The sequence below is a fragment of the Microcaecilia unicolor genome, chromosome 4, assembly GCF_901765095.1.
Source record: "Microcaecilia unicolor chromosome 4, aMicUni1.1, whole genome shotgun sequence".
In the NCBI taxonomy this organism is placed as follows: domain Eukaryota; kingdom Metazoa; phylum Chordata; class Amphibia; order Gymnophiona; family Siphonopidae; genus Microcaecilia; species Microcaecilia unicolor.
The window spans coordinates 9,253,205-9,272,569 of record NC_044034.1 but is presented as its reverse complement, the minus strand read 5'-3'; the positions used below and the strand labels follow the sequence as shown (position 1 = coordinate 9,272,569).

At 46.8% G+C, this 19,365-nt stretch overlaps 1 protein-coding gene across 1 annotated transcript in view; it reads left to right on the top strand.

Moving 5' to 3' along the window:
* The window catches only part of LOC115468203, a 116,219-nt gene that overhangs the window by 14,735 nt on the left and 82,119 nt on the right, over window positions 1–19,365 (top strand). The window contains exons 4-7 of the mRNA XM_030199740.1: window positions 4,151–4,173; window positions 7,694–7,803; window positions 10,830–10,835; window positions 11,471–11,500. Coding sequence (XP_030055600.1) covers window positions 4,151–4,173; window positions 7,694–7,803; window positions 10,830–10,835; window positions 11,471–11,500 — 169 coding nt within the window. The remainder of the gene's footprint in view (window positions 1–4,150; window positions 4,174–7,693; window positions 7,804–10,829; window positions 10,836–11,470; window positions 11,501–19,365) is intronic.

The window sequence follows — 19,365 nt, the reverse complement described above, 5'->3', positions numbered from 1 at the left end:
GCTCGTGTCCAAGATCCAGTCTTACCAGCTCTACACGAGCATACACATGCGGAACAATGTGCGGCAGTTGGCGGGCTTGGTTGATGCTCTTCCCCTCGAGCAAGCCAAGCCTTTTCAGGAGGTGGTCAGGCAGCTGAAGGCGTGCAGAAAATTCCTGGCCAGAGGAGTTTATGACACTTTTGATGTTGCGTCCAGGGCCGCTGCTCAGGGTGTGGTGATGCGCAGGCTCTCATGGCTGCGTGCCGCCGACCTGGAGAATAGACTCCAGCAGCGGATTGCGGACTCGCCTTGCCGTGCGGACAACATTTTTGGCGAAAAAGTTGAACAGGTGGTAGAGTCTCTCCACCAGCGGGACACCGCATTCGACAAATTCGCCCGCCGGCAGCCTTCAGCCTCTACCTCTACAGGTAGACGATTTTTCGGGGGAAGGAAGACTGTTCCCTACTCTTCTGGCAAGCGTAGGTACAATCCTCCTTCCCGACAGCCTGCGGCCCAGGCTAAGCCCCAGCGCGCTCGCTCTCGTCAGCAGCGTGCGACTCAGCAAGGCCCCGCGGCTCCCCAGCAAAAGCAAGGGGCGAGCTTTTGACTGGCTCCAGCAGAGCATAGCCGACATCCAAGTGTCCGTGCCGGGCGACCTGCCAGTCGGAGGGAGGTTGAAAGCTTTTCACCAAAGGTGGCCTCTCATAACCTCCGATCAGTGGGTTCTGCAAATAGTCCGGCAGGGATACACCCTCAATTTGACATCAAAACCTCCAAATTGTCCACCGGGAGCTCAGTCTTACAGCTTCCAACACAAGAAGGTACTTGCAGAGGAACTCTCCGCCCTTCTCAGCGCCAATGCGGTCGAGCCCGTGCCATCCGGGCAAGAAGGGCTGGGATTCTATTCCAGGTACTTCCTTGTGGAAAAGAAAACAGGGGGGATGCGTCCCATCCTAGACCTAAGGGCCCTGAACAAGTATCTCGAAAAAGAAAAGTTCAGGATGCTTTCCCTGGGCACCCTTCTCCCCATGATTCAGCAAAACGATTGGCTATGCTCTCTGGACTTGAAGGATGCCTACACACACATCCCGATACTGCCAGCTCACAGACAGTATCTGCGATTTCAGGTGGGCACACGCCACTTCCAGTACTGTGTGCTACCCTTTGGGCTCGCCTCTGCGCCCAGGGTGTTCACAAAGTGCCTAGCTGTGGTAGCAGCGGCACTCCGCAGGCTGGGGGTGCACGTGTTCCCATATCTCGACGATTGGCTGGTAAAGAACACATCAGAGGCAGGAGCCCTGCAGTCCATGCAGATGACTATTCGCCTACTGGAGCTACTGGGGTTTGTGATAAATTATCCAAAGTCCCACCTTCTCCCGGCGCAGAGACTCGAATTCATAGGAGCTCTGCTGGATTCTCGGACGGCTCGCGCCTATCTCCCAGAGACGAGAGCCAACAACTTGTTGTCCCTCGTCTCGCGGGTGCGAGCGTCCCAGCAGATCACAGCTCGGCAGATGTTGAGATTGCTGGGCCACATGGCCTCCACAGTTCATGTGACTCCCATGGCCCGCCTTCACATGAGATCTGCTCAATGGACCCTGGCCTCTCAGTGGTATCAGGCCGCCGGAGGTCTAGAGGACGTGATCCACCTGTCCACGAGTTTTCTCAACTCCCTGTATTGGTGGACGATTTGCTCCAATTTGACTCTGGGACGTCCCTTCCAAATTCCTCAGCCACAAAAAGTGCTGACCACGGATGCGTCCCTCCTGGGATGGGGAGCTCATGTCGATGGGCTCCACACCCAAGGAAGCTGGTCCCTCCAGGAACGCGATCTGCAGATCAATCTTCTGGAGTTACGAGCGATCTGGAACGCTCTGAAGGCTTTCAGAGATCGGCTGTCCCACCAAATTATCCAAATTCAGACAGACAACCAGGTTGCCATGTACTATGTCAACAAGCAGGGGGGCACCGGATCTCGCCCCCTGTGTCAGGAAGCCGTCAGCATGTGGCTCTGGGCTCGCCGTCAAGGCATGGTGCTCCAAGCCACATATCTGGCAGGCGTAAACAACAGTCTGGCCGACAGGTTGAGCAGGATTATGCAACCTCACGAGTGGTCGCTCAACTCCCGAGTGGTGCGCCAGATCTTCCAAGCGTGGGGCACCCCCTTGGTAGATCTCTTCGCATCTCGAGTGAACCACAAAGTCCCTCAGTTCTGTTCCAGGCTTCAGGCCCACGGCAGACTGGCATCGGATGCCTTCCTCCTGGATTGGGGGGAGGGTCTGCTGTATGCTTATCCTCCCATACCTCTGGTGGGGAAGACTTTGTTGAAACTCAAGCAAGACCGAGGCACCATGATTCTGATTGCTCCCTTTTGGCCGCGTCAGATCTGGTTCCCTCTTCTTCTGGAGTTGTCCTCCGAAGAACCGTGGAGATTGGAGTGTTTTCCGACCCTCATCACACAGGACGAAGGGGCGCTTCTGCATCCCAACCTCCAGTCGCTGGCTCTTACGGCCTGGATGTTGAGGGCGTAGACTTTGCCTCTTTGGGTCTGTCAGAGGGTGTCTCCCGCATCTTGCTTGCTTCCAGGAAAGATTCCACTAAGAGGAGTTACTTCTTCCATTGGAGGAGGTTTGCCGTCTGGTGTGACAGCAAGGCCCTAGATCCTCGCTCTTGTCCTACACAGACCCTGCTTGATTACCTTCTGCACTTGTCTGAGTCTGGTCTCAAGACCAACTCCGTAAGGGTTCACCTTAGTGCGATTAGTGCATACCATTACCGTGTGGAAGGTAAGCCGATCTCAGGACAGCCTTTAGTTGTTCGCTTCATGAGAGGTTTGCTTTTGTCAAAGCCCCCTGTCAAGCCTCCTACAGTGTCATGGGATCTCAATGTCGTTCTCACCCAGCTGATGAAACCTCCTTTTGAGCCACTGAATTCCTGCCATCCGAAGTACTTGACCTGGAAGGTCATTTTCTTGGTGGCAGTTACTTCGGCTCGTAGAGTCAGTGAGCTTCAGGCCCTGGTAGCCCAGGCCCCTTACACCAAATTTCATCACAACAGAGTAGTCCTCCGCACTCACCCTAAGTTTCTGCCAAAGGTCGTGTCGGAGTTCCATCTGAACCAGTCAATTGTCTTGCCAACATTCTTTCCCCGTCCTCATTCCTGCCCTGCTGAACGTCAGCTGCACACATTGGACTGCAAGAGAGCATTGGCCTTCTACCTGGAGCGGACACAGCCCCACAGACAGTCCGCCCAATTGTTTGTTTCTTTTGATCCCAATAAGAGGGGAGTGGCTGTAGGAAAACGCACCATATCCAATTGGCTAGCAGATTGCATTTCCTTCACTTACGCCCAGGCGGGGCTGGCTCTTGAGGGTCATGTCACGGCTCATAATGTTAGAGCCATGGCTGCGTCGGTAGCCCACTTGAAGTCAGCCTCCATTGAAGAAATTTGCAAAGCTGCGACGTGGTCATCTGTCCACACATTCACATCTCATTACTGCCTGCAGCAGGATACCCGACGCGACAGTCGGTTCGGGCAGTCAGTTCTTCAGAACCTGTTTGGGCTTTAGGATCCAACTCCACCCCCCGAGGGCCCTGTTTGTTCTGTTCCAGGCTACACTCTCAGTTAGTTGGTAAATTTTTTAGGTCAATCTCAGTTATGTCCTCGCCGTTGCGAGGCCCAATTGACCATGGTTGTTGTTTTGAGTGAGCCTGGGGGCTAGGGATACCCCATCAGTGAGAACAAGCAGCCTGCTTGTCCTCGGAGAAAGCGAATGCTACATACCTGTAGAAGGTATTCTCCGAGGACAGCAGGCTGATTGTTCTCACAAACCCGCCCGCCTCCCCTTTGGAGTTGTGTCTTCCCTTGAAGTGTATTGTCTTGCTACATACTGGACTGGCCGGCTCGAGCCGGTTTCGGGCGGGAAGACGGCCGCGCATGCGCGCGGGCGCGCGAGGACTAGCAAAGGACTTTGCTAGTGAAGTTTCCGATTGGAGGGGCTGCCGTGGACGTCACCCCATCAGTGAGAACAATCAGCCTGCTGTCCTCGGAGAATACCTTCTACAGGTATGTAGCATTCGCTAGATCTGTGAGTAGAGTATCCTAATGTATAATGTGTTCGCATAAACTGTGAAATCTAACTAGAAATATTCTCTGTTTCATTTCCCTTTAGGATGTGAAGGATGCTCTGAGCAGGTACAAGTTAGTTTTCTGTCATTTTCTATGCGGCTGGATGGATTTTGAGTGAGAAAGAAGGGAATTAATTGATTGGTGAAAGGGAGAGTAGTAGCCTAATGGTTAGTGTAGTGGGCTTTGATCCTGGCAACCTGGGTTCGAGTCCCACTGCAGCTCCTTGTGACCTTGGGCAAATCACTTAACCCTCCATTGCCCCAGGTACAAAAAAACTCTGAATGTGAGCCCCCTAGACACAGAGAAAGTACCTGTATATAATGTGTACAGTGCTGCGTATGTCTAGAAGTGCTATAGAAATGATTAGTAGTAGATGTGGAATTGAGAATGGGAGAAAGAGAGGTGGGATTAAGTGAGGAGAGGGAGAACTAAAGTTTAGAGGAAGTACTGAGAAATGGAGGGGAAGAGATGGAGGAGAATTACAGATATATCTTCCCTTCCCTCTGATTCTCCCACCAACCTCCCTGTCCTCACCTATTTGGCCCTCCGTGAATCCTCTCTTCATTCCCCACCAAACTTCACCCTGTGAATCTCCTTTCCACCTCTACTCTCCCAGTGGTGCTGCCCCTTAACCGTATTGCAGAAGGAGTTGCTGGTGATGGTCTCTGCTCTGACGCTGTCTATAACAAAGTAATTCTATCAGAATGTGTTTATATTTCTTTGAAGGGTGAATAAACATGTGGCATAAACCTATTTTTAGACGTTTTTCTATGAAGTCCATCAGAAGTGCGTCCAAATCTCAAGGGGTGTGTTAGGGGCGTGTTCAGACGGGGACTTATGCGTTCTTAAGACTTAACGTTTTTCAGTCATAATGGAACAAAACAAAAACATCCAGGTCTAAAACTTAGAAGTTTTGAGCTAGACCTGTTTTTATAACGAATAAGGCACAAAAAAGTGCCCTAAATACTCAGATGACCACTGGAGGGAATCAGGGATGACCTCCCCTTATTCCCCTAGTGGTCACTAACCCCCTCCCACCCCCCAAAATGTGATAAAAAACATTACTTGCCGGTCTCTATGCCAGCCTCAGATGTTATATTCCTGTCCATTAGAACAGCATGCAGGTCCCTGGAATAGTCTAGTGGCTCAACCTCTGGGGAATGGAAGGAGACACAGGGGGAGCTCAGGGTTGGCTGACAGCTCCGTGGGGAATCTTTCTCCATCGGGCACAAGGGCTCACATCTCCACTTGACCTTCCTGACAGCATGCAGGTCCCTGGAGTGGTCTAGTGGTGGACCCAGGCTCCTACCTCCCCCTACCTGTTACACTTCTGGACGAAACTGTAAGCCCTCCAAAACTCACCAGAAACCCACATATAGGTGCCCCCTTCACCCGTAAAAGCTGTGGTAGTGCTGTACAGTTGGGGGTGGTGGGTTTTGGGGGGCTCAGCTGACAAGGTAAGGGACCAATGGAAAGATGTGTACCTGACAGCCAGTGGCGTACCGAGGGCGGGGCGGTGGGGGCGGTCTGCCCCAGGTGCATTCTGCTGGAGGGGTACAGCGAGCAGCCACACACCTGTCGTCTCCGCGATTTCCCTGCTCCCTCTGTCCCGGAACAGGTTACTTACCTACAATGACACCCAGATCTTTTTCTTGAGCGCTGACCCCCAAGATGGACCCTAGCATCAGGTAACTATGATTCGGATTATTCTTTCCAATGTGCATCACTTAGCATTCGTCCACATTAGATTTCATCTGCCATTTGGACGCCCAGTCTTCCAATTTCCTCAGATCTTCCAATTTCCTGAGATCTTCCTAAAGTATTTCACAGTCCACACGTGTTTTAACAACCTTGAATAGTTTTGTATCATTTGCTAATTTGATCACTTGACTTGTCATTCCGATTTCCATATATGTTAAATAGTACCGGTCACTGTTCACCCTCCTCCGTTGAGAGAAATGACCATTCATCCCTACCCTCTGTTTTCTGTCCAATAACCAATTCCTAATCTACACTGGTTAAAAGATAGAAAACACCCAGCTAATAAAGTCCACCTTCTACATTATCCTGCCTAACACCTCTCTTCTCTCTTCCTTTACCCAATCTTTGTATACTACTAATTTCATCTGATATCCTGGTATGACCATGTCATAACTAAACTCTGTAAGCCACATTGAGCCTGGGAAAGAAAGCCAGCAGATCAATATCTCAACAAAAAGATTTTATTGAAGATACCGTGTATGAACAAATCGCTCGACACAGGCCGTGTTTCGCCCACCTAGGGCTGCGTCAGGGGCTACAATGAACAAATATATAATAATTATCATAGATCATAATAAATAAAATATAACACACATACAAGCATAATATATCAAATATATAAATTGACAACAAATAATAAAATATGGAATATTACTAAGTATACATAGAGAGTATACTAGAATAAGCATATCGCTACGCACTGTCCAATATAAATTATATATATATATATATACATGTACATAAAAGAGCATATATATAAAAATATATTTATAAAAGAAGTGTATGTAATGCAACAATTGTATGACAGTGCATATAAACATATATATAAAAGCATAATAAAATCTGACATCACATAACAGCAAAGCAAGGGCACTGGTATAGGTTACGAACTTCAATACAAATATGTATAAAAAATGTATAAATGAGATAATAAAAGGCACATACCTAATTTGAAACCTCTATGTGAAAAACACAAAAAATCAAGCCTTAGGATGGATGTTTGCCAGTATTCTTAGTAGACTGGCCACACAGACATCCCAGCAGAGCACTGGGGCACCCTAGGAGGTCCCAGTTAGACATCTTACCACTGCCCCATTATCTTGTAGGGTGAGCCTTCCAAAATCCGTAGAAAAACTACTGTACACAACTACAATAGCCTTTATGGCTGCAGGTGTCACCTATATGTAGGTACAGTAGGCTTTTGGTAAGTTTTGGAGGGCTGACACTTTCCACCACAAGTGGAACAGATAGAGGGAGATATGGGCCTGGTCCATATCTCTGACCACTAGGCTACTCCAGGGACCTGATTGCTGCTCTAAGAGGACTGACTATCTGAGGCTTTTCATAGAGGCTGTTATATACTGTTTCTTTCACATCTTTGGGGGGGGGGGGGAGGGGGTCAGTGACCACTAGGGGAGTAAGGGGGGGGGGGGTCATGCCTTAATCTCTTCAGTAGTCAATTGGTCATTTAAGGCACCTTGTTGTGACTTAGTTGTGATAAAAACAAAACATATAAATTGTAGCCCTGGATATTTTTGTTTTGTTCCATTGTGGCAGAAAAACATCTGAGTATTAGAAATGCCTAAATCCCACCCCTAACACACTCCCTTGCATAGCAAAATGTTTAAAAAATGGGTTTCAAAAATAGCAATTTCCAAATGCCATTTTGTGCCACTTTTTGACTGTTTTCCTATTTCAAAAATCAGTCCCATAATCACAGAAAACTGAATGTTCATGGTATATTTCATTCCTTCCACTGTTTACATCTCTATCCCCTGGGTGTGAACATTTCCCAGAATAATCCCAGTGACTCTCTAACCCATAGGTGTAAGAAAATGAAGTTTCCAAAACCAGAGGCTGTTTCTACTGATCTGAAAATGGGTTTCCAACTGAGCTACCCTCAGCAACTGAAGAATTGGGTTAGAAAATATGGAGGTGAGGAATTGATCGCTTTTTTTTTTTTTTTTAAATCATTTATTTATAATTTTTTCATTTTACAAGGATCACTTGCAAAACAGTAAAACAGAGATGATTGTACATTAAAACAATATTAGAAGAAAACAATCTCAACAAGATAAATGGATTTTATACAATCTTTCTCTTTCTTAGACCACAAAATAAATAGGGAGAGTGAAACAAGACAAGGAGATCAATTTAAGCAACAGCAAACAAAGAAAACGTGGTATTAACCCGATTATCCCCAGTCATTATTTATCTAAATCATTATTCCACATTGATCATCTGGTTGGTTTCTTCAAGACCATAACGGTGCATAGTCCATCAATTTCATTGGAAACATACTTATTGTCCAATATTAGTGAAAGTAATACACCTGATTTCATTTTTTTCCCTTTTAAAACCAGAAATTGTTTAACAATACAAACCCTTGAATCTCCAATCCAATTTCCGTTGATTAAAGTAATCCCAGTTTCACAGGCTTCACTCCTTTTGAATTAATATATTAAGAGGAATCATGTGGCTCATTAACAAGACTATATCTGAAGCAAAGTCATTCTCTACCACCGTCAGGTCCTGGAGCACCCTCCAGATGACATTCAATGCAACCTCTACGGGAGCCAAAAACTCCAAGCTGATAACTCTTAAGGGTTTAGGAGTAGCACCGCCGACACGGGTTCAGCTGTAAACGACTTCCGTTTCAGCATACACTCCTGACTCACTCCTCCACTCCTTTGGGCATGGTGGTTAAATGATTTTTGAGCGATGAAGTTGTTTCCAGGTCCAAGAGCATCGACGCTCCTTCGTTGCAAAGGACTCATCAACCCAGTCATCTATGGGCAGCTCGTCACACAGCGGTCCCAGACTTGCTGCACAGGGGACAAAACGCTGGTCATCGGCGGCTGACCCTCCATTGTCCCCTTCCTCTGTTAAGGCAACTGCAATGCAGAGAGGAAATTTCAAGTGAACAAAAACTGAACTTCAGAGGACAGCTGGGCCGTTGAGTGTACGAGCTTCAGGTCACCATCTTTCCCCTCTCCCTAATTTGGGACACTCTTTGTCTGGTTTCTCCTCAGAGGCCTGTCTGATATGGGTAACCCTTCAGCGTAGCCCTCTGAGTCATTGAAACACGGAAGCCCCTCCATCACTTACAAGGTGGTGTCCCTTCGGAGGGGAATTGATCGCTTTTTAATTTGGTTTGTCTTCTTTTCAAATGCTCTGGATGATTCCACTAAAAATGTGCAGAAATAAAAGTATAAATCTGAGTTCTTTGTCATCAAACAGATGAATCCATTACGAATGGGTTGTGTCCACCTACCAGCAGGGGTAGATAGAGAGCATTAAAAAACCATAGTGCCTCATGGCCAGCTAGCTCCATCTGCCTCTTCAGTATTCTCTATCTCCCCAGCAGGGTGATTGCAGCTTTTTCAGCTCCTTCTAAATTCTGCCTGGGGTGGCTCCTGAGCTTTGCCAGTGGAAGCAGGGGTGTTAAGGCTATTGTAGCTTCACTTTAAAGGCACATAGGTTAGCCCTTTCCCTGCCTTACCCATCCCCCCAGTGGATGTGAACACAGTTCGCTTTTCCCTGCCCTTTCCTACTCTACTTAGTGGATGCAGGCACATTGGTTCGCCTTTCCCTGCCTTTCCTACTCTTCTGCACCTCCAGAGTTGATTTGATTGCCTCTTTTGCTGTTTCCTCTACAGAGTTAAAAATAAAAAATAAAAATGTTGCGTCACACTTTGGCGCTGCAACCTCAGAAAAGAGGTTTTCTTATGATTCTACAGTGTGACCGGAGCTTTGATACTCGGTCCAGTGAGGTAAGAGTGCTTTCTAGCTCCTCTGGGGAGGGCCCGCGATCGAGACGTTTTTGGCGCGAAGCCGCCATTTTGAATTTTCCGCCGTTTTCGGCGATGGCTGCGGAGGTTGTAAAGCGCTGTTTTAAGTGTGGCAAGTGCAGATCCGCAGCTGGGCTCTTTAAATTGTGCTGTTCAGGCGTTAGAGCCGGCCCGAGCATGGCGAGTGAGGATTCTTCCCGCTCTGTGGAATGCGCCACATGGCGTGACCCCTGCTGAGGCGGAGGGTCTTGAATCCGGGAGGGGTGCTCGGATTGAGGCTAATCAAAGAGCTTCTAGCCCCGGACTGGAACCGGGTGACCAGGGCGAGTTTTTCTCCCCTGACTTTGTTTTATTGATGCATAAGGCATATATGCTTAAAAGCGCTCTGCCCAAGGGGTCTTCTACGGCCCCCCTTACTGCCTCTCCAGCGGATTCTGGCCTGGGACTGCCCTCTGAGGCGTTTTTCCCTGATAGCTGGCCACAAGAGATGCGCAGAAGGGTTAATTCCCCTTTGGAGAGCGCCCCCTGGTATGTATGTAAATTTATGTGTGGTCTGGATCTATAATCATATCTCTGTGTTTTTATGTTAGACCCTGAGGCAGGCGCTTGTGTGCCGAAACACGGCCCATGTCGGGTCTTTTTCACAATAAAGGACGGCTGTTATCTCTTTCTTGAAGACCCAGTGCTGCTTTTATTGTCTGTGTTCTATGCTTGTATGCTGTAATACCCTCTCTTTTGTGACTACGTTCTTACTTTATACCAGCTGTACCATCAGTTCTGCCCAAAGCAACAATGACCTTGCGTTGTCTATTGTCACTTCTATTTGAGTATAACCTGAAGAAGGAATGGGTGATAAGGCAAAGATTGTTTTATTTTGTTGCATTGCACCCTGGAAGTCATGTGTTTGCTTTGTCATAAGCTTATTCCTGGGATAAGCGGCAGAAAATCTGTTTTACTCTTTTGGGACCTTGCCAGGTACTTGTGACCTGGATTCACCACTGTTGGAAACAGGATACTGGGCTTGATGGACCTTCAGTCTTTCCCTGAATGGCAGTTCTTATGTATGAATGTAATTATAAGATCATTGAAGGACGTTTTTATAATTCAAAATCTCTAACATTTCTCTCTTTCTTTATTGTTTTTTTTACAAAATAAAATCACATCCTGCAGGAATAGGTAAGTTTTATTCAGTTAGCAACTTATATATTTTAGGGTGGGCAATTAATGTGTTAATAACACTATAAATGCATTAATATTTTAACGCATACCATGTTGTTTGATGCTGCCTGTGTTTTATTAATGCTGACCCACCCCTCCCCCAAGCTTACCTCTACAGCAGGACTCTTTTCTCCTTCCTCGGAGCTGCCTCAAACTCCTTCTCTCCCCCTGCACGGACAGGCTCTGCAGATACTTGAGCTGCATGGTGCATGAAGTTAGGGAAGGTCTCTTGAGACTTGAAACCGCGAGACTTCCCCAAATTCCTGCACTGCGTGACTCAAGTATCTGCAGAGCCCAATCACTGTGCAGGGCGAGACAAGGAGTTTGAGGCAACGCTGAGTCTGAGCCCTGCTGTACAATTCAATGTAGGGATTGGGGAAGAGAAACTTGGTGAAGGCTGTTTGAATCTTTCTTATTTAATGCCCAAAATTCTGTGATTAAGCGCACTTAATTGCATGATTAACATTTTTAATCTCATAATTAATCACTATTAACATTTTTAATCATTGTTCACCTCTAATATATTTTTTATATCATTGTACTTATTTCTCTTCTCTGCGATCTGATCATTGTTCATCTTTATTTTAATGCAGATTGGTGGATGGAATTTGGCAGATATACAGGTAACAATCTGATATATAATAATTATACAAAACCATCAAATCCACTAATGTGTCCTTTGACTGTGATTTCACTTTACAAACACCTACAGTCAGTGTTAGGGATCATTTTCACCCCTGTGATAGAGAAGACAATGTGTGTTTCCCCTGATCAGGGTCAGGGAGTGATCCCTCTGGTTCAGACCTGGCAAGTTTCCCACATTCATTGGGAGACTCCAGTTTTCACAGGTTATCTCCGAAACTTCCACGAGTGAATGCCTCCCACCCAGCAGTCTGTGGCAGTCCCAGGACTTTTCACCAAATAATACAGTACAGTTTGCTTCTGGAAATAGTCACCAAGTGTCCTAGAGTGGCCAAGAGGGATACAGTAAATAGCTTTTTATCATTGCCTCCAAAAACTGCTTTCAAAATGGAATAAACATATTTAATCTGATGACCAGATTAAGACAAGAACTGTTTCCATCTGAATAATACAATATGGTTTGCTTCTGGAAATGGCCACCAAGCATCCAGGGGGTGAGTTACAAGCTACAGGTACCAATTGTAAGAGAAAGAAACATGTGATGTGTCTTAGTGACAAAATAGGTGTCTTAGATAAGCTTCATTCCAGCATGTCTGTTTCTGCCTTTGGCCACAAGCTAAATTTTAATGAATCAACAATCTGATCCATCCAGCAAAAAAAGGAAGAGATTCAGTGGTCTGTTCATGAAGCAGAACCAGAAAGTTCCAAAACTACATCTGTGCTTCATGATGAGTCAGTAGAAAAGATGGAAAAGTGGTTAAATTTGTGGATTATGCAAATGGTTGATTAAAAAAAAGCACTGTGGACAGCATTGCTGTGAGGATGAAACCAAACAGATTTATAACCACATCACCCAGGGTCAGGAAAGCGTGAAACCTTTTTCTGCTAGTTCTGGCTGTCTTGTGTTGGGGTCTGCACCCACCTTAGCCAAACCCCAACTGGTTACTGCTAGAACACCCAGGTTCTTCGATTTGTTTCTTACGCTAATACACTAATAAAACAAATAGTACTTACTCACTCAGAAGTGAAATAAAAAGAAAAGTTTATTCTGGAAACAAGTAAATTGTAGCTCAAGCAGAGCCTTATAGCAAGTCTGAAATACAGAAAAGAAATTATTAGACTTCCTTGGGTCCACTCCAGTTCACTGCCCTGGAAACAAGGAAGCCCAACCTACATAGATTTCCCTCATTTTTATACAATTGATTTAGTACATGTTATACAATAATCCGGAAACTAATTGCCATTTTAGCACATCCCACTAACCAATCATCTACTTTCCTAATCCAACACATCTGACTTCTGTTCTATCAATTATCAGTTCATACCCTAATTCCTAGATAGCAGTTACACCAATCCACCTGATCTCTGAGTCACAAAGCCATCTTCACCCACCTACTAGTAACTTCTCTCCCACTATACTTTCTGTCACAAATTCCAAGCCCACCTCCTCAGGCTACTTCAGCAGTTTTTTTATATCATATATCCAAACTATATACCACCTGACCTTGTGGTTAAGCTAGCAGACTGTTCCCAACTTCCCCTTTTCACTATCCAGATACAATGTGGTTTCAAACTGTATGAAACACAGGAAATCTTGACCCAAGAATTAATACAGATCTAAATATCCATTAATGTTATCTTAATTACATTGGACCATTCTATATGCATGTACTTATCTTCTAAAACCTTGTAATAAAGTTCACAATCAATAAATTCTTAAGCTGCCTGGTACAGTATCTTGCCCATGACACAACCTTAACAGTGGTCAGCAAAAATATAGAAAAAATAGGGGGTTTTTTTCCATTCTCGTGACACACTCTCTCACCCAGATCTTGTATAACTGTCTCTCAGCCACTCACATCTGTCTCAGTAAAAAGGTCCACTTCCCCTTCTCCCATTTCTTGCACAACAAATCACAGTAAATGTATAAACATGTTTTGGGGTCCATTTAGTTAGAAGGAGTTTAGGTCACATGGGTGTCCTTGCACAATTTCAAAAGGTCTGATCTAGCTAGCAAGGCTTGAAATCAGCACACAGAATAATTATGGGGATGAAATAAATCTTACAGGTAACCCTTGTTTTATTATCCAGAGGAGTGCTCTCAAAATACAAACATTAGGGGTCCTGAGCCCCCCAAGTTCCCCACATCTCCTCCTCTCTCTAGCAAAAAAAACCATAACAGTTCCGTTCTTCCGTAATGGGGCATGGTGGGGGGGAGAAGTGAAGTACAGGGTGTGAGGAGAGAGAAAGGACCAGCCAACAAGGGTAGGAAAAAAGAGAAAAAATAAAGTGGGTCATTGAGAAGAACATCAGAGAATGGTTAGACGATATCAAACAAAGGTACCAGGTTGGGCTTCATCATAGATGAACAAATCTTATAGGCAATCTGGGTTTATATCCTAAAACTAACTATAAATATACTTGGAATCAAAAAGTTCAAAAAGAAAAGAAACGTATACTGGCTGTTGACCTTCTTCATCAGGATACTTAAGACCATTGTATGGCTGTACAACTAAGATTATGGGGACAACAAAAAGAAGTTAGGTGTTCAATAAACCATCGTGAATGCCGAGAATGGACTGTACATCCAAATTTAAATCAACAGACTGGTCTCAGCCTCCATCTGGTGCAGTGGGATGTGTCCTCTTCTGGAATAGGATAACAACACTGAACCTGTGGGATGGGACAGATTGAGCCAGTCTGGGTTTTACTTCCATTGCTTTCAATGGAAGCAAAACCCGGACTAGCTCAATGTGTCCTCCTTTCTCTGGAGCCATATGGTAACCCTGGGGTGGGGAGAAGAAGATGTGCTGGATCTGGGGTGGGGGAAATGGAGATATTTATTTTATTTTTTATTTTAGTTACATTTGTACCCCGCGCTTTCCCACTCATGGCAGGCTCAATGCGGCTTACAGATACTTATTTGTACCTGGGGCAATAGAGGGTTAAGTGACTTGCCCAGAGTCACAAGGAGCTGCCTGTGCCTGAAGTGGGAATCAAACTCAGTTCCTCAGTTACCCAGGACCACAAAGTCCACCACCCTAAAGGCCACTCCTCCACTGTTGCTACTATTTGAGATTCTACATGGAATGTTGCTATTCCACTATTCCATGTAGAAGTCGGCCCTTGCAGATCACCAATGTGGCCGCGCAGGCTTCTGATTCTGTGAGTCTGACGTCCTGCACGTACATTCCACTAGCAACATTCCATGTAGAAGTCGGCCCTTGCAGATCACCAATGTGGTGCACGTACGTGCAGGACGTCAGACTCACAGAAACAGAAGCCTGTGCAGTCTTCTACATGGAATGTTGCTAGTGGAATAGCAACATTCCATGTAGAATCTCCAATAGTAGCAACATTCCATGTAGAATCTCCAATAGTATCTATTTTATTTTTGTTACATTTGTACCCCGCACTTTTCCACTCATGGCAGGCTCAATGCGGCTTACATGGGGCAATGGAGGGTTAAGTGACTTGCCCAGAGTCACAAGGAGCTGCCTGTGCCTGAAGTGGGAATCGAACTCAGTTCCTCAGGACCAGAGTCCACCACCCTAACCACTAGGCCACTCCTCCACTTGATGGGGGGGGGGGGGGGGAGATGCACCTTTACTGGTGTTATATAGTCAGAGCTCTTTTTTTTTAATTCAATATTTTGGGTGGAAGAACAGTAGATGGAAGAAGTTATTTTTATTACTCAGATTTTTTGTTTGTTTGTTTCAAGGCACTCAGGGGTCGATATTCAAAGCAATTTAACTGGCCAAAAATGTCTCCTGACTAGTTAAATAATTTCTTTGTGCTAAGCAGTAATAAAGAATGACAAGGAGGATGCAGCAGCTCATATTTGCTTGCTTTGTTTTGAGAGTACGGGGATGACGGCTGAGTGGGGGAAGGGAAACATAGATTAACCTAAGTGGGTTCAAAGTTTTGACGTCATCCCATCTCCTGTTTTTATCCAACCTCCTTGGTATGAATAGACTTGTTCTAATAGGGAACACTGAAAAGCTGATATAGAGTAGTTACTCACCTGTAACAGGTGTTCTCCGAAGACAGCAGGCAATATATTCTCACTGATGGGTGACGTCACGTCGGCCCGGAGGACTTTCCAGCAAAGTCCATGACAAAGTCTAAAATGTCCCCCGTCGCGCGGGCGGATGCAGTGCGCATGCACGCGTCCACTTTCCCGCCCGCCGCGCGGGCACATTCCTCAGTTAATTACAAGAATTAGAGGAATACAACTCCAAAGGGGAGGTGGGAGGGTTGTGAGAATATATTGCCTGCTGTCTTCGGAGAACACCTGTTACAGGTGAGTAACTACTCTTTCTCCAAAGACAAGCAGGCCAATATTCTCACTGATGGGGTATCCCTAGCCCCCAGGCTCACTCAACACAACAAAGAATGGTCAATTGGGTCCCGCAACGGCGAGGACAAAAAACAAAATTGACCTGAAACCAAATTCAACTATTGAGAGTGCAGCCTGGAACAGAATAAACATGGGCCTAGGGGGGTGGAGTTGGATTCTAAACCCCAAACAGACTCTGCAGCACCGACTGCCCAAACCGACTGTCGCGTCGGCTATGCTGCTGAAGGCAGTAATGTGATGTGAATGTGTGGATCGAAGCCCACGTCGCAGCTTTGCAAATCTCTTCTATGGTGGCTGACTTTAGATGAGCCACCGACGCAGCCATGGCTCTAACATTATGAGCCGTGACATGACCGTCCAAAGTCAGCCCGGCTTGGGCGTAAGAGAAGGAAATGCAATCTGCTAGCCAATTAGAGATGGTGCGTTTTCCGACAGCAACTCCCCTCTTGTTGGGATTAAAAGAAACAAACAGATGGGCGGACTTTCTGAAGGGGCGCGTCCGCTCCACGTAACAGGCCAGTGCTCTTTTACAGTCCAAAGTGTGCAACTTGCTTTCGCCCGGGCTCAAGTGAGGAGGGGGAAAGAATGTTGGCAAGACTGGTTCAGATGGAACTCCGACACCACCTTCGGTAGAAACTTTGGGTGGGTGCGGAGGACTACTCTGTCATGATGAAAGACAAGGAATGGTGCATGAACTACCAGGGCTTGAAGCTCACTGACCCTACGAGCTGAAGTAACAGCCACCAAGAAAATGACCTTCAAGGTCAAGTACTTCAGATGGCAGGAATCCAGTGGCTCGAAAGGAGTTGTCATCAGCTGGGTGAGAACGACATTGAGATCCCATGGCACTGGAGGAGGTTTGATAGGGGGCTTTGACAAAAACAAACCTCTCATGAAACGCATGACTAAAGGCTGTCCAGAAATCGGCAAGCCATCAACATGTGAATGATAAGACCAGACTCGGATAAATGCAGAAGGTACTCAAGCAAGGTCTGTGCAGGACAAGAGAAAGGATCTAAACCGTTACTGTCACACCAGACGGCAAACCTCCTCCATTTAAAAGAGTAACACTTATGTGTGGAATCTTTCCTGGAAGCAAACAGAACTCTGGAGACACCCTCAGAGAGACCAAAGGAGGCAACCTCTATGCTCGCAACATCCAGGCCGTGAGAGCTAGAGACCGGAGGTTGGGATGTAGAAGCGCCCCCTCGTTCTGAGTAATGAGGGTCGGAAAACAATCCAATCTCCATGGATCTTCTGACGAAAGTTCCAGAAGAAGGGGAAACCATATCTGGCGGGGCCAAAAAGGCGCTATCAGAATCATGGTTCCCTGGTCCTGCTTGAGTTTCAGGAGAGTCTTCCCCACTAAAGGGATGGGAGGATAAGCGTACAGGAGTCCTGTCCCCCAAAAAAGGAGGAAGGCATCCGACGCTAGTCTGCCGTGGGCCTGGAGTCTGGAACAGAATTGAGGAACCTTGTGAGTGTCCTGGGAAGCAAAAAGATCTATCGATGGAGTTCCCCAAACTCGAAAGATCTTTTTGGCAATAGTCATGTTCAAGGACCACTCGTGAGGCCGCATAACTCTGCTCAGCCTGTCGGCCAGACCATTGTTTACACCGGCTAGATAAGTGGCTTGGAGAAACATTCCGTTTTGATAGGCCCATAGCCACATCTGCACGGCCTCCTGGCACAGAGGACGGGATCCGGTACCCCCTTGCTTGCTTGTTGGTGTAATACATCGCCACTTGATTGTCTGTCTGAATGAGAACAATTTTGTTGGCTAGCCGATCTCTGAATGCCTTCAGAGCGTTCCAGATCGCTCGCAATTCCAGGAGGTTGATCTGGAGATGCTTCTCCTGAAGAGACCAAGCTCCTTGAGTGTGAAGCCCATCTACATGCGCTCCCCACCCGAGGAGGGATGCATCCGTCGTCAGCACTTTTTGAGGCTGAGGAATTTGGAATGGGCGTCCCAAGACCAGATTGGATCGAATGGTCCACCAACTGAGGGAATTTCGAAAATTGGTGGACAGCCGGACAACATCCTCTAGATTCCCTGTGGCTTGAAACCACTGAGAAGCTAGGGTCCATTGAGCCGATCTCATGTGTAGACGTGCCATGGGTGTCACATGAACTGTGGAGGCCATGTGGCCAAGCAATCTCAACATCTGCCGAGCTGTGACCTGCTGAGATGCTTGCACTTTGGAAACCAGAGACAGAAGTCTGTCTGCCCTGGGTCCTGGGAGATAAGCACAAGCTGTCTGTGTGCATAACAGAGCTCCTATGAATTCCAATTTTTGCACAGGGACGAGATGGGACTTGGGGTAATTGATGACAAAGCCCAGCATCTCTAGCACCTGAATAGTCATCCGCATAGACTGCAAAGTTTCTTGCGGGGAGGTGTTCTTCACCAGCCAATCGTCCAGATAAGGGAACACATGCACTCCCAGTCTGCGTAGCGACGCTGCCACAACTGCCAGGCACTTTGTAAAAACCCTGGGTGCAGACGCCAAGCCAAAAGGCAAAACACAGTACTGAAAGTGCTGTGTTCCCAGCCGAAACCGAAGATACTTCCTGTGGGCTGGAAGTATCGGTATGTGAGTGTAAGCATCCTTCAAGTCCAGAGAGCATAGCCAATCGTTTTTCTGAATCATGGGAAGAAGAGTGCCCAGGGAAAGCATCCTGAACTTTTCTTTGACCAGATATTTGTTCAGGGCCCTTAGGTCTAGGATGGGACGCATCCCCCCTGTTTTCTTTTCCACAAGGAAATACCTGGAATAGAATCCCAGCCCTTCCTGCCCTGGTGGTACGGGCTCGACCGCATTGGCGCTGAGAAGGGCGGAGAGTTCCTCTGCAAGTATCTGCTTGTGGTAGGAGCTGAAAGACTGAGCTCCTGGTGGGCAATTTGGAGGTTTGGAAATCAAATTGAGGGTGTACCCGCACCGGACTATTTGAAGAACCCACTGGTCGGAGGTTACGAAAGGCCACCTTTGGTGAAAAAATTTTAACCTCCCTCCGACCGGCAGATCGTTCGGCACAGGTACTTTGACTTCGGCTATGCTCTGCTGGAGCCAGTCAAAAACCCGTCCCTGGTTTTTGCTGGGGAGCTGCAGGGGGCTGCTTCGGTGCCCGCTGCTGACGAGAGCGAGCGGGCTGGGGTCGAACCTGAACCGGCTGACGGGAATAAGGAGTGTACCTACGATTTCTAGAAGCGTAGGGAGCACTTCTCTTTCCCTTAAAAAACTTCCTAGCAGTGGAAGTGGTTGCAGAAGGCGCCCGGCGGGAGAGAGAATCCATAGCGTTGTCACGCTGGTAGAGATGATCAATCATCTCTTCAACCTTCTCTCCAAAAAGGTGATCCCCCCGGCATGGGATATCTGCTATTTTCCGCTGAGTTCTTTCCTCCAGGTTAGAGGCACGCAGCTATGAGAGCCTGCGCATCGCTATACCTTGAGCGGAAAAGCGAGATGTCACATCGCAAGTGTCAAA